The sequence below is a fragment of the Heterodontus francisci genome, chromosome 11, assembly GCF_036365525.1.
Source record: "Heterodontus francisci isolate sHetFra1 chromosome 11, sHetFra1.hap1, whole genome shotgun sequence".
Taxonomy (NCBI): domain Eukaryota; kingdom Metazoa; phylum Chordata; class Chondrichthyes; order Heterodontiformes; family Heterodontidae; genus Heterodontus; species Heterodontus francisci.
In genome coordinates this window covers 44992028-45008116 of record NC_090381.1, presented here as the reverse complement: position 1 = coordinate 45008116, position 16089 = coordinate 44992028, and the positions used below count along the sequence as shown (strand labels likewise).

The window sequence follows — 16089 nt, the reverse complement described above, 5'->3', positions numbered from 1 at the left end:
GTTACAAGCTTCTCTTATTTCTTGATTAATATTTTGTTCAACAGGGTGGATACTGTATGAGGGGCCTGTAAACTACTCCCACCATATTTTCTGCCCCTTGTTATTTCTTCCACCTATACTGCTTTTACTTCCTGATCTTCCAAGCCCAGATCCTTTTTTACTACTGTCCTTATGTCATCCTTTATTATAGAACTATTGCTCCAATCCCCTTTCCATTTGGTTTGTCTTTTTGAAAGATCAGCATGCAACCATGTCTCTGTAATGGCTATTGCAACAGGCCATTTATTTCTATTAGTGCTATTAATGAGTCTATCTTGTTATGAATCCTTTGTGCATTCAGATAAAGTGCCTTTAATTCTAACTTTTGACCATTTTCTATGATTCAATCTTATTCATTGCACTATTACCATTAAACACTGTCCCTTCCTGTCGAGCAATCTGCTGATTTTTACCCAAATCGCTACACGGCTCTATCTTGATTTTTCTCTTTAATCCTTCCCTTTATAAAAAAAATTTAAAGGCCTACCTACAGCCTTAGTTATTCGATTCGTCAGCACACTGAGCCCAGCCCGGTTTGAGTGGAGCTCGTTGCAATGGAACAGTTCCCTCTTTCCCCAGTATTGATGTCAGTGCGCATGAATCAAAACCCCTGTCTTCCACGCCACTCTTTGAGCCACCCATTCAAATCCCAGATCTGTTTGACCCTATACTTGGCTAGGTAGCATCATCTTGTTAATTTGGAACCTAGCTCCTCATTCCTAGTTCTACCTATGTCGTTAATTCCTATGTGGCCCATGACAACTGGATTTCCCACCCATGCTCCAAGTTTTTTTCAAGCCACAAGAAGGTACCCTTAACCCTGGCACTTAGTAGGCATTCAGGACTCCCAGTTGCAGCTGCAGAGAACAGTATCCCTCAATGATATCTCCTACCATGTTCCTTTTTACTCCCCCCCCCCCCCCCCCCCCCCTTGAATGGCCTCCTGTACAATGGTGCTATGGTCAAATTGCCCCTGCAGTCTTTGTTCTCATCCATATAGGTACCAGTTGGACAAGATCAGAGGCTAAGGCTCCCCCATCACAGCATCCATGGTCCCCATAGTTGCCTGACTCGCAGTTATATCCAGCTGTTTCTGACCACCGACCAAATCTAAGCTACTACCTGCAGTTCCACGTGTTAGTCATTTACTGGAGATGAGACTGCCCAGGATCTCTCTGGCCTCCACCAACTCCCACTTATGATAGACCTGGCCATCTCTCTCTAACCTTTTTTATATATTCAAGGTTAATTATGGTTTTAATTCAATTATGTTTTTAATGAATTATTACTTTTATTGACTAGTTTATCTAAGTGGTTATTGATTTAATAGTTATAGCTTCCCTGCTCTTAGTTTAAACCACTGCCCTAGCTTAAAGAGCAAAAAAAAATACTCACCAACCAATCATTTATATGCTTTTCTGTTACATCACTCCTTGGTTATTGGTTGTATGCATTCTGTTACTTCTATCCCCACCGCTCTTGGGCCTCTACCCCTTGCGCTGTGCTTGCGGGCCTCTGCCCTTTCTCTTATCCCCACCACTTGTGTATAAAGGGGAAGCATATGTAAGTACTTTTTGTTCAAAAAGCTTTCCCTTTTCCATTTATATTTACCATTCACCCTCCTAACAGATGAAGTCAATTTTAATGCTTTTTGAATACCCAAGGGTAGGTGCACTGGTGCTGAGTTATGGGAGTATTCTGGAATAGGTACATTTCAAGTGACAGAGTGCAACTTCAAATTTGTGTAAAAGCCTCTCGACCCTCCTGAGCAATTGGAAGCCATTCCACTGAGTGTGAGGTAGAATAGAATAGGAACCTGCAGCACAGAAGAAAGTCATTTAGATATTGTGCCTATGCCAGCTTTTTGAAAGAGCTTTGAAAATCCCACTTCTCTGCTCTTTCCCGATAGCTCTGTATATTTCTCCCTTTCAAGTATTTATCCCATTTCATTTTGAATATTATTGAATCTGCTTCAGATAGTGCATTCCAGATCAGGAAAACTTGCTTTTATAAAAAAAAACTTGTCTGCCCTCCTGATTTTTTTTGTTTGCCAGATAAGTTTAATTCTTTCACTAGAAAGAAAGTCTAATCAATACAATTTCATTACAGATTTTGGGTATTTTCCTGAAAATTCAAATATTGCATTTTAAATTCCACTTGTCAATCTCCCGTGACATTTAAGACCAAGTGTCAGATTTGATGAGCAGAGTTAGAAGGCAGCAGTTAATTGGACCAAGGCATGGAAGGGGGGGCAGGAGAGGCAGTTGGGAGGGAGAGTGAAAAGAGGGAATGAGAGAAGGAGAGCATCCAAAGGGCATGAGATGGACAGAGGAAACAGTTGAGACAAAAGAGTTGCAGGAAGGAAATCCATGCTCTAAGGTCTCTGGGACACCAGGAAAATATTAAATGGCAATTTTTTTTTAACTGTGTTTCTTGTCAAAAGTAGTTTGGGCAAAATGTATTCCCCCATTCACCTCCTTTGCCTTCAAATTGAGAACCAGTAACACTACATACATTTTGACCTCCAGCAATAGGGTGATTTCTTTTCGATTCCTTTAATGTATATTTTACCACAACTGAAGTTTGAGGCTAAAATAAGTGGCAGCACTGATGAGACAAGCTTTGAAATCCTAAAAGTACACCTCCTGGTTAGTCTGATCAGTTTGTCTGCCCATTATTGCATTTTTTTATTGCATTTTTTCTTTGCATTTATTGATTGATGTGCTTTGCTACTTGCTTTTCTTTCTGATGTGCTGTTTTATAAACTCTTGCTCCCACAGCCAGCAGGAGGGTTACATTGTATTCAGAGTGCTCCAGCCTTAATAAGTGCCTCCAGTCAGCAACCCACAAGGCGCAATCTGTTATCCAGCTACTCTGCAAACGAACTGCAGCTTGGTGACAAATCTAAGGACGCCAAGAAAATACCATGGCCAAAGCGGCACACTGTTGCATTGGGGAAGGAGAAGCTAGACAAGACTGTTGTTTTATCAGTTAATGGATTTTTTTTTACCCCACTTTAGACTTTCCCTGGTGATGGATGACACATCTGTGGTGCATTGTAGCGAATGATTTGCACAGTTTTTAAATTAATCACTTGGTAACTAACATTAAAAAATTATTTTTAAACTAATTAGTTTTTAATTAAAATTGGACAAATAACAGGCATAACTTGTGTTTACTGTGAATTTACACAGTTAAGTTTAATTGGAAATGTTTTTTTCTTTTTAGAGCTATTGGCTAATGCAATGAAGGAAGGAAAATGTGTAAATGCTAAGTTGGTAAACCCTGGAGGCTTTTTTTGTATAGTTCACTAAATAGCTTCAGTTTGCTACAAATCCCATTCATTGCTTTGCTTAGTAGCTGCAAAAAATTATTTTGCAGGTGGTCACTTGATGGTATGACAATGAGAACTGCTTTCTTCCTGCAGTGGCGATCCCCCCCTGTTACCTGTGATGTCCCCCCAAGGATCTATCCTCGGATCCCCCCCTTTCTCTCATTTACATGCTGCCCCTCGGCGACATCAGTTTTCACATGTACATTGACAACACCCAGCTTACCTCACCATCATCTCTCTCAACACCTCCACTGTCTCTAAATTGTCAGACTGCTTGTCCAACATCCAGTACTGGATGAGCAAAAATTTCTCTGACAAAATATTGCAAAGACCAAAGTTATTGTCTTTGGTCCCTGTCATAAATTCCACTCCCGAGTCATTGACTCAATCCCTCTCCCTGTCAACTGTCTGAGGCTGAACTGGACTGTTTGCAGCCTTGGTGTCATGTTTGACCCTGAGCTGAAGCTTCTGACCACATGTCTGCACCATCACTAAGACCACCTAGTTTCACCTTCATAACATTGCCTGACTCTGCCCTGCCTCCGTTTATCTGCTGAGTCCTTCAGAGCCTTTGTTACTTGAGACTTTACTATTCCATCCGTGTTCCACCATACGTAAACTTGAGGTTATCCAAAACTCTGCTGCCCTTGTCCAAATTTGGACCAAGTTCTGTTCATCCATCTGTGCTTGCTGACCTACGTTGGCTCCCGATTAATCAATGCCTTGATTTTAAAATTCTCACCCTTGTTTTCAAATCCCTCCATGGCCTCACCAATCTCTGTAATCCTCATCAGCCCCACAACCTTCAGAATCTGCGTTCCTCTAATTCTGGCTCTTAAGTATCCCTGATTTTTAATTGCTCCACCATTGGTGGTTGTGCCTGAAGCTCTGGAATTCCCTACCTAAACCTCTCCACTCTATCTTTTTTCTTCCTTTAAGATTCTCCTTTAAAACCTGAATTGAGGGCATTGATTAGCACATGGGATTATGATATTGCTATCACAGAGACATGGCTGAGGGAGGGGTAGGACTGACAACTCAGTATTCCAGGGTATAGAATCTTCAGGCATGACAGGGGAGGGGATAAAAGAGGAGGTGGTATTGCACTGTTGATCAAGGAGTCAATTACTGCAGTAAGGAGGGATGATATCTTAGAAGGATCCTCAAATGAGGCCATATGGGTAGAACTTAAAAACAAAAAGGGGGCAATCACTTGGCTGGGCGTGTACTACAGGCCTCCAGTCAGGGAGAGATAGAGGAACAGATATGCAGGCAAATCTCAGAGAGGTGTGGTAATAGGGGATTTCAAGTTACCTAATATCAACTGGGATAGTCTTGGTGCAAAAGGCTTAAATGGGGCAGAATTCTAAAAATGCATACAGGAGAGGTTTTTTGAGCTTGTACTTGGAAAGTACTACAAGAGAAGGGGCAGTACTGGACCTAATCCTAGGGAATGAAGCTCGACAAGTGGTAGAAGTATCAATGGGGGAGCATCGAAAGTGTAGGGGGGTACTTAAAAAGGTAATTAGGAGAGCGAAGAGGGGGCATGAAAAAACATTGGTCAATATAAAGGAAAATCCTAAGGCGTTTTATAAGTATATTAAGGACAAAAGGATAACCAGGGAAAGAGTAGGGCCCATTAGGGACCAAAATGGCAATCTGTGTCTGGAGCTGGAGGACATTGGTGAGGTTTTAACTGATTACTTTTCATCTGTTTTCACTGTGGAGAACGATGATGTAGGTGTAGAGATCAGGGAGGGGGATTGCAATATACTTGAACATATTAACATTGAGAGGGAGGAAGTATTAGATGTTTTAGCAGGCTTAGAAGTGGATAAATCCCCAGGCCCAGATGAGATGTATCCTAGGCTGTTGTGTGAGGCAAGGGAGATGATAGGGGCTCTGACACAAATTTTCAAATCCTCTCTGGCCACGGGAAAGGTGCCAGAGGACTGGAGGACAGCAAATGTGGTACCATTATTCAAGAAGGATAGCAGGGATAAACCAGGTAATTACAGGCCGGTGAGTCTAACATCAGTGGTTGGGAAACTATTGGAAAAAATTCTGAGGGACAGGATTAATCTCCATTTGGAGAGGCAGGGAATAATCAGGGATAGTCAGCACGGCTTTGTCAGGGGGAGATCGTGTCTATCTAACTTGATTGAATTTTTCGAGGAGGTGACTAGATGTGTAGATGAGGGTGAAGCTGTTGATGTAGTCTACATGGACTTCAGTAAGGCTTTTGATAAGGTCCCGAATGGGAGATTGGTTAAGAAGGTAAGAGCCCATGGGATCCAGGGCTATTTGGCAAATTGGATCCAAAATTGACTTGGTGGCAGGAAACAGAGGGTAATGGTTGAGGGTTGGTTTTTGCGATTGGAAGCCTGTGGCCAGTGGTACACCACAGGGATCGTTGCTGGGACCCTTGCTGTTTGTGGTGTACATTAATGATTTAGATGTGCATATAGGAGGTATGATAAGTAAGTTCGCGGATGACACGAAAATTGGTGGTGTCGCACATAGTGAGGAGGAAAGCCTTAGATTACAGGACGATGTAGATGTGCTGGTAAGATGGGTGGAGCTGTGGCAAATGGAATTTAATCTGAGAAGTGTGAGGTGATGCATTTTGGGAATACTAACAAGGCAAGGAATATACAATGGCGCAGGGGCGGTACAGTGGCGCAGTGGTTAGCACCGCAGCCTCACAGCTCCAGCGACCCGGGTTCAGTTCTGGGTACTGCCTGTGTGGAGTTTGCAAGTTCTCCCTGTGACCGCGTGGGTTTGCTCCAGGTGCTCCGGCTTCCTCCCACAGGCCAAAGACTTGCGGGTTGATAGGTAAATTGGCTTTTGTAAAATAAATTGTCCCTGGTGTAGGTAGGTGGCAGGAGAATTGAGGGAAGATAGGGATGTGAGAAGGAAAAATGGGATTAATGTAGGATTAGTGTAAATGGGTCGGCGTGGACTCTGTGGGCCGAAGGGTCTGTTTCAGTGCTGTATCTCTCTATGACTGTATGACAATGGATGGTAGGACCCTAGGAAGTACAGAAGGTCAGAGGGACCTTGGTGTACTTGTCCGGAGATCATTGAAGGCAGCAGCACAGGTAGATAAGGTGGTTAGGAAGGCATATGGGATACTTGCCTTTATTAGCCGAAGCATAGCATATAAGAGCAGGGAGGTTATGATGGAGCTGTATAAAACGCTAGTTAGGCCACAGCTGGAGTACTCTGTACAGTTCTGGTCACCACACAATAGGAAGGATGTGATTGCACTGGAGAGGGTGCAGAGGCGATTCACCAGGATGTTGCCTGGGCTGGAGCATCTCCGCTATGAAGAGAGACTGGATAGTCTAGGGTTGTTTTCCTTAGAACAGAGAAGGCTGAGGGGGGGCCTCATTGAGATATACAAAATTATGAGGGACATTGATAGGTTAGATAGGAAGAGAATTTTTCCCTTAGCGGAGGGATCAATGACCAGGGGGCATAGATTTAAGGTAAGGGGAGGGGATTTGAGGAAAAATCTTTTCACCCAGAGGGTGGTTGGAATCTGGAACAGACTGCCTGAAGTGGTGGGAGAGGCAGGAACCCTCATAACATTTAAGAAGTATTTAGATGAGCACTTGAAATGCCAAAGCATACAAGGCTACGGGCCAAGCTAGAAAATGGGACGAGAATAGTTAGGTGCTTGATGGCTGGCACAGACACGATGGGCCAAGGGTCTGTTTCTGTGCTGTATAACTCTATGACTCTACTTCTTTGACCAAGCTTTTGGTCACCTGCCTTTAGCTCCTTATGTGACTTAGTGCCATATTTTGTTTTATAATGGTCCTGGAAAGCGCCTTGGGACGTTGTATTAGGTTAAAGGCACTATGTAAATACAAATTGTTAGAACTTTTTTCTTATATGGTACCATATCTCAACTGCTACAGGAAAGATAATCAAGCTGGTTTCCTAATTGGCTTGCAGAAATATCTAATTGAAACTTATCACCATTGTTATTCTCCCTTGTTATTTAGATGGATAAAGGAATTATGCCCCTACAGAAATCTCTCCCTAGAACTAAGGATCTTTGTAATGCAATCATACGGTTGAATTTTTTAATCATTTTTTAAATTGAAATCAAGACAATGAAAAAGTTAATTAAATGTTGAAATAAAATTGGTGTTTATTTTTAAACTACTTGTGGGGACATTAAAAAAAAAACAATACTTTAGGCACTCTAAACTTAAGATCATGGGATGGGACAGTGGTCTGCCTATTAGAGTAGGCGGTGGCGTAGTGGTATTATCTCTGGACTAGTAATCCAGGGTATTTCTCTGGGGACATGGGTTCGAATCCCACCACAGCAGAAGGTGGAATTTGAATTTAATTAATAAATCTGGAATTAAAAGCTAGTCTAATGATGGCCATGAAACCATTGTCGATTGTTATAAAAACCCATCTGGTTCACTAATGCCCTTTAGGGAAGGAAATCTGCTGTCCTTACCTGAAATGGCCCAGCAAGCCACTCAGTTGTACCTAACAGCTACGAAGTTAATAAAAATGAATGAAACCGGACGGACCACCAGGCATCGACCTAGGCACCGGAAACGACAACGGCAAACCCAGCCCTGTCGACCCTGCAAAGTCCTCCTTACTAACATCTGGGGGCTTGTGCCAAAGTTGGGAGAGCTGTCCCACAGACTAGTCAAGCAACAGCCTGACATAGTCATACTCACGGAATCATACCTTACAGACAATGTCCCAGACACTGCAATCATGATCCCTGGGTATGTCCTGTCCCACCGGCAGGACAGACCCAGCAGAGGTGGTGGCACAGTGGTATTCAGTCGGGAGGGAGTTGCCCTGGGAATCCTCAGCATCAACTCTGGACCCCATGAAGTCTCATGGCATCAGGTCAAACATGGGCAAGGTAACCTCCGACTGATTACCACCTACCGCCCTTCCTCAGCTGATGACTCAGTACTCCACCATGTTGAACACCACTTGGAGGAAGCACTGAGGGTGGCAAGGGCGCAAAATGTACTCTGGGTGGGGGACTTCAATGTCCATCACCAAGAGTGGCTCGGTAGCACCACTACTGACCGAGCTGGCCGAGTCCTAAAGGACATAGCTGCTAGACTTGGTCTGTGGTAGGTGTTGGGGGAACCAACACAAGGGAAAAACATACTTGACCTCGTCCTCACCAAACTGCCTGCCGCAGATGCGCCTGTCCATGACAGTATCGGTAGGAGCGACCACCGCACAGTCCTTGTGGAGGCGAAGTCCCGCCTTCACATTGAGGATACTGTCCATCGTGTTGAGTGGCACTATCACCGTGCTACATGGGATAGATTTCTAACAGATCTAGCAGTGCAAAACTGGGCATCCATGTGGTGCTGTGGACCATCAGCAGCAGCAGAATTGTACTCAACCACAATCTGTAACCTCATGGCCTGGCATATCCCCCACTCTATCATTACCATCAAGCCAGGAAACCAACCCTGGTTCAATGAAGAGTGCAGGAGGGCATGCCAGGAGCAGCACCAGGCATACCTCAAAATGAGGTGTCAACCTGGTGAAGCTACAACACAGGACTATCTGAGTGCCAAACTGCGTAAGCAGCACGCAATAGACAGAGCGAAGCGATCCCATAACCAACGGATCAGATCTAAGCTCTGCTGTCCTGCCAAATCCAGCCGTGAATGGTGGTGGACAATTAAACAACTAACTGGAGGAGGTGGCCCCACAAATATCCCCATCCTCAATGATGGCGGAGCCCAGCACATTAGTGTGAAAGATCAGGCTGAAGCATTTGCAACGATCTTCAGCCAGAAGTGCCGAGTTGATGATCCATCTCGGCCTCCTCCTGAGGTCCCCAGCATCACAGATGCCAGACTTCAGCCAATTCGATTCACTCCGCGTGATATCAAGAAACGACTGATGGCTGCAAAAGCTATGGGTCCTGACAATATTCCAGCAATAGTACTGAAGACCAGTGCTCCAGAACTTGCCGCGTCCCTAGCCAAGCTGTTCCAGTACATCTAGAACACTGGCATCTACCCTGCAATGTGGAAAATTGCCCAGGTATGTCATATACACAAAAAGCAGGACAAATCCAACCCGGCCAATTACCGCCCCATCAGCCTACTCTCTATCATCATTAAAGTGATGGAAGGTGTCATCAACAGTGCCATCAAGCAGCACTTGCTTAGCAATAACCTGCTCAGTTTGGGTTCTGCCAGGGCCACTCAGCTCCTGACCTCATTACAGCCTTGGTTCAAACATGGACAAAAGAGCTGAACTCAAGAGGTGAGGTGAGAGTGACTGCCCTTGACATCAAGGCAGCATTTGACCGAGTATGGCATCAAGGAGCCCTAGCAAAACTGAGGTCAATGGGAATCGGGGGGAAAACCCTCCACTGGCTGAAGTCATACCTAACACAAAGGAAGATGGTTGTGGTTGTTGGAGGTCAATCATCTGAGCTCCAGGACATCACTGCAGGTGTTCCTCAGGGTAGTGTCATACGCCCAACCATCTTCAGCTGCTTCATCAATGATCTTCCTTCAATCATAAGGTCAGAAGTGGGGATGTTCGCTGATGATTGCACAATGTTCAGCACCATTTGTGACTCCTCAGATACTGAAGCGGTCAGTGTAGAAATGCAGCAAGACCAAGACAATATCCAGACTTGGGCTGATAAGTGGCAAGTAACATTTGCGCCACACAAGTACCATGCAATGACCATCTCCAACAAGAGAGAATTTAACAATCGCCCCTTGACATTCAACGGCATTACCATCGCTGAATCCCCCACTATCAACATCCTAGGGGCTACCATTGACCAGAAACTGAACTGGAGTAGCCATATAAATACTGTGGCTACAAGAGCAGGTCAAAGGCTAGGAATCCTGAGGCGAGTAACTCACCTCCTGACTCCCCAAAGCCTGCCTACCATCTACAAGGCACACGTCAGGAGTGTGATGGAATATTCTCCACTTGCCTGGATGGGTGCAGCTCCAACAACACTCAAGAAGCTCGACACCATCCAGGACAAAGCAGCCCGCTTGATTGGCACCCCATCTACAAACATTCATTCCCTCCACCACAGACGCACAGTGGCAGCAGTGTGTACCATCTACAAGATGCATTGCAGCAATGCACCAAGGCTCCTTAGACAGAACCTTCCAAACCCGCGACCTCTACCTACTAGAAGGACAAGGGCAGCAAATACATGGGAACACCGTCACCTTCAAGTTCCCCTCCAAGTCACACACCATCCTGACTTGAAACTATATAGCCGTTCCTTCACTGTCGCTGGGTAAAAATCCTGGAGCTCCCTTCCTAACAACACTGTGGGTATACCTACCCCAAATGGACTGCAGCGGTTCAAGGAGGCAGCTCACCACCACCTTCTCGAGGGCAATTGGGGATGGGTAATAAATGCTGGCCTGGCCAGCGTCGCTCACATTCCATGAATGAATAAAAAAAAATCTTTCAATGTTGCTCGGCAGCATAGTCAATCCAAGATGATTTGTCTGCCCTATGAGAAGCTGCTTTTGATGGCCTGAAGATAAACAATTTACCTTTGACTACGTTGCAGACCTAAACTCTTGTAGTGGAGCTGAGCACCAATTAACCTGTTACTGATTGCTCAAAATGGTAAATGGCACTTTCCTGTCTGACTGGAAAACCAAGCTTTCAACCAGAATCACTCGGGAGGGGAATCTCAGAGACATTAAAAGTGACTTGTAGTAACTTTCAGATGTGTACCATTTTTTTGAACTTCAATAGTTTTGTACATCAGTGACCTTAAGGTATTTAGTTATTTGTAAGGGAGCATCTGTCTTCTAAACCTTTGTTTTCTGTCTAGGCCACAGAAGAGGTATCAAAGAATCTGGTAGCTATGAAGGAGATCTTGTATGGTACAAATGAGAAAGAACCCCAGACAGAAGCGGTGGCACAACTGGCTCAGGAGCTGTACAACAGTGGCCTCCTCAGTACTTTGATAGCAGATTTACAGCTCATTGACTTTGAGGTGAGAAGAAAAATTACCTTCAAATGCGAAGTAATTTTGATTTTGAAACATACAGAATATTTAAGTTTTGTTCTGCCAATGTTGATAAAACTAAGATGTATTAAGCACTCGAGTTCGAGAGGATGGATGTTCTCTCTGAGAAATTAATTCAGCAAGGAACAGAATATAGTCTCTAGACATCCCCACAGATGGTCAGTAGTCCTTTTAGATATGTCAAAAGGAGGATTCAAGATTGGGAACAACTCCTGGCCGGCATCTGTACAGATCCAATGAATAAGTCAATGAAATTTGCTAATGGTTGTTCACAATTTTCTGCGGCAGATTTGTTTTTCCACTAACCTGTCTTAAAGGGAAAGAAGCAGCATTTTCAGGATTAAGGCATTCCTTTGTCACTTAAATATTCTGTCTCTTGGGAGACCTTCATGTCAACCCACTTTCAGGTGTTTCATTAGTAGTGAGCTGCTCTGGTTCATTAAAAACTGACTCCTAAGGCTTGTTTTTAAACAAGTGAAGGTACTATATATTGAAGATCAACTTGGTTGTGTCATTGCAATGTTCAGGTTAAACATGTGTTTCCCTTAGCAGAGCACCCACTGGTTACTCTAATTCAAACTTGGTAGATGATGCCAAAATAAGTTGATACCTAAAGGTATTAATTCCTTACTGGACTACTTTTGCTGTGTAGGCTTGTTCCTTCTCTAATTACTGGATTGCCTGGGTGCCTGCTATTATCTTAGGGTTGTTGCCATGAATCAACTCTTCCTGTTTTTTGAGGAATCTAATGGAAAGGGGCTTAGTATGGGGAAAGCACAGACAAAAGCCTGAAAGATGTCTTGCAAAACACATTTAAGTATGTCACCTTTTTATATTTGACCTCTTGCTTCAAAGTAAGATGTTTGAAGGGTCGGGCAACGAATCCACTTTGACAAAATCCTGTTGCCTCTGGTGCTGAGCAGCTAAAACAGTTTTTAAAGACGGTTGCCTGCAGCAAATTGTTTTTTACATCCTTTAGTGGCTAGTATTTTACTGTGTTTCTAGTTAATTTTTACTTGAGCTACTTGTGCACTTAATCATTTGAATAATTAATAGATTGGGAGAATGTGGAAAATAACTTGATACTGATATTGGTTTACGGCAATATTTTAATTGTAAATGATTACAATCCATTAGATTAAGTAACAATCATTTCTAATATCCTATAAGTAAACATATTAAAACCATTTTAAATAAGATATAGTCCAGTATTCAAACTGGTCGAGTAATTAACATTCATGAAGTCTGTGTGGAACATAAGTAAAGTAGCTTCAGCTCGTTCTCCTAGCTCAACTGCAGCTTTTAAGTACTTAGAAGGGTGCTAGAAAATGTTTCCTCAGGAGATTGAGAGACCAACTTTCACACAGCCATCCAAACATACTTTAGATTTCCTAAAAGGCTTCACTCAGCCAAAAGATATGCCTTCATCTTCCTTTCAACTCTCTTGGCTCTAATATGTAGGCTCTGTTCTGTTTGATCCTGGAAGAGCCCAACATGCTGTGTAAACATTGTACATTAATTATGTAATAAGTAAAAAGTAAGTGGAAGAAGAAATATGTAAACAGATATGTGAAATGAGTAATCCTTGAATAATCGGGAGATTTTAACAACCCTCAAATAAACTGGCAAGAAGAGGGGTACAGGGAATCAAATTTTTATAGTGTCTGCAGTTCTCCTTTTTGCCTAGTATTTTAATAGATGAACGAGAGGAAGCACTGATTAATCTAGTAATGGAAATGAGCCAAAGCAGATAAGGGAAGTAAGTGTAGGGGAACATCTAGGCAATAGCAATCTCAGCATAAGGTTTAAGATAAAGATTGAAAAGGACGTAAGACAAAGACTAAAGAATACATTAGAAAAATGCTGAATTTAAAGGGATGAGAATGGAACTGGGGAAAATGAACTGGAAAATTTACTGACAAACAGAAATAGAAGAGCAGTAGGGAGCATTTAAAATTGTGATCAATAGAGTAGTGGGAAATATGTCAATATTTGTCAATATATTACCAAACCGATGGAGTTGCGGGCTGACAAGTTCCTCGGTCCTGATGGGTTCATCCTATGGTTTTAAAAGTGGTGGCTAGTGAGATAGTAGATGCATTGGTGTTAATTTTTCAAAATTTGCTAGATTCTGGAAAGGTTCCATCAGACTGAAAAATAGCAAATATAATTAAAGGGGGGGGGGGGTGGTGGGCGCAGAAAACAGGTAACTATAGGCCAGTTAGCTTGACGTCTGTCATGGGGAAGGTGTTCGAATAGATCATTAAGGAGGCTATAGCTGGGCATTGAGAAAAACGCAAGGTAATTGGGAATAGTCAGCATGGCTTTGTGGAAAGGGAGATTGTTTTTAACCAGTTTATTAGAGTTCTTTGAAGGAGTAACATATGCCATGGATAAAGGGGAGCCCATTGACATACTGTACTTGGATTTCCAGAAGGCATTTGACAAGGTACCACATAAAAGGTTATTGTGCAGAGTAGTAGTTCATGGTGTAGAGGGTAACATATTAGCATGGATAGAAGATCAGCTGGCAGAAAACAGAGCGTGCATAAATAGGTCCTTTTCTGATTGGCAGGATGTAACGAGTGGAGTCCCACAGGGATCTGGGCTGGGGCCTCAACTTTTTACAATTTATATCAATGACTTAGATGAAGGGAGCGATGGCATGGTAGCTAAATTTGCAGATAACACAAAGATAGGTAGGAAAGTATGTTGTGAAGAGGACATGAGCTTGCCCACTGATTATAGATAGGTTGAATGAGTGGGCAAAAATCTGGCAGATGGATTATAATGTGGGAAAATGTGAAGTTGTTCACTTTGTCAGGAAGAATAAAATAGCAGAGTATTACTTAAAAGGAGAACGACTGCAGAACTCCGAGGTGCAGAGAGATCTAGGTGTTCTAGTGCATGAGTCACAGAAGGTTCATATGTAGGTTCAGCAAGTAATAAAGAAGGCTAATGAAATGATATCCTTTATTACGAGAGGAATTGAAAATAAAAGTGTTATATAGAGCATTGGTGAGACCACATCTCGAATACTGTGTGCAGTTTTGGTCTCTTATTTAAGGAAGGATATGAATGCATTGGAGGTGGTTCAGAGGAGGTTTGCTAGATTGATACCTGGAATGAGTGGGTTGTCTTTTGAGGAAAGGTTAGACAGACTGGGCTTGTATTCACTGGAGTTTAGAAGAGTGAGGGGAGACTTGATTGAAGTATATATTCTCCTGCAAAGTCTTGATGTGGGAAAGATGTTTCCTCTTGTGGGGAAGTCCAGAACTAGGGGGCGCTATTTTGAAATTAGGGGTCTCCCTTTTAGCACAGAGATCAGGAGAAATTTTTTCTCTGAGGGTTGTGCAAGTTTGGAACACTCTGCCGCAGAAGTGGTGGAGGCGGGGTCATTGAATATTTTTAAGGCGGTGATAGATAGATTCTTGTTGGGCAAGGGAATCAAAGGTTATCAGGGGTAGTTGGGGGTGGGGAATTCGAGACACAAACCGATCAGCCATGATCATATTGAATGGCGGACCAGGATAGAGGAGCTGAATGGTCGCCTTCTAATTCATATGGTCGTATATCCCACTAAAAAGCAAGAGGCAATCAGTCAGTAATGACACACCATAGATGAATTTAAAAAAAAAAAGGGAAAAACTGAAAAGAAGTATATACTAGGTTCTTCTTCTTTGGCCTCCTTATCTCGAGAGACAATGGGTAAGCGCGTGGAGGAGGTCAGTGGTGTGTGGAGCAGCGCCTGGAGTGGCTATAAAGGCCAATTCTAGAGTGACAGGCTCTTCCACAGGTGCTGCAGAAAAATTTGATTGTCGGGGCTGTTGCACAGTTGGCTCTTCCCTTGCGCCTCTCTTTTTTCCTGCCAACTGCTAAGTCTCTTCGACTCGCCACACTTTAGCCCCGCCTTTATGGCTGCCCGCCAGCTCTGGCGAACGCTGGCAACTGACTCCCACGACTTGTGATCAATGTCACAGGATTTCATGTCGCGTTTGCGGGCGTCTTTAAAGCGGAGACATGGATGGCCGATGGGTCTGATACCAGTGGCGAGCTCGTTGTGCAATGTGTCTTTGGGGATCCTGCCATCTTCCATGCGGCTCACATGGCCAAGCCATATACTAAGTACATAGACAATAAAGGACAGGATGGCATACATAAAGGTTAAGAAAAAAGTCAGTAAACAATTAGGAAGATGAAGAGAAGCTACAAAATTATCAAGGAATATGAAAAGAAATGGGTAAGATATTCTACAAACACGTCAATAATAAGAAAAATCAGGACATGTGGGGGGCGCTCAGACACACAGTAACTCACAGGTAATGATGGTGAAATGGCAGAAATATTAAATAACTACTTTTGCCTTGGTATTTACCAGGGAGATTAACATGGTGGATATGACATTAGAAGTGATGAGAAAAGATATAAAGACATTTAAGATAGAAAAGGGGGAGATAATTGATAAAGTAATCAAAGTTAGAGAGGATAAAGCCCCTGGTCCTGATGGATTGCAACCACGCACATTAAAAGAAGTTAGTGAAACTAAAAATTCATTAGAAAGGGAATAGTGCCAGTAGTAAAGGAGATATGAAAAAGTCCAGGGAACTATAGATCTATAGATAGCTTAATGTTGGTAGTAGGAAATATAATGGACTGCTTACGAAAGGGT

General features: G+C 43.1%; 1 protein-coding gene across 4 annotated transcripts in view; it reads left to right on the top strand.

Moving 5' to 3' along the window:
* The window catches only part of LOC137375240 (calcium-binding protein 39), a 145715-nt gene that overhangs the window by 104996 nt on the left and 24630 nt on the right, over nucleotides 1-16089 (top strand). For 3 of the 4 annotated variants that reach the window (XM_068042093.1, XM_068042091.1, XM_068042092.1), the window contains 2 exons: nucleotides 2820-3029; nucleotides 11223-11387. In XM_068042093.1, the coding sequence (XP_067898194.1) occupies nucleotides 2820-3029; nucleotides 11223-11387 (375 nt within the window). The remainder of the gene's footprint in view (nucleotides 1-2819; nucleotides 3030-11222; nucleotides 11388-16089) is intronic. The other variant, XM_068042094.1, reaches the window with a different exon arrangement.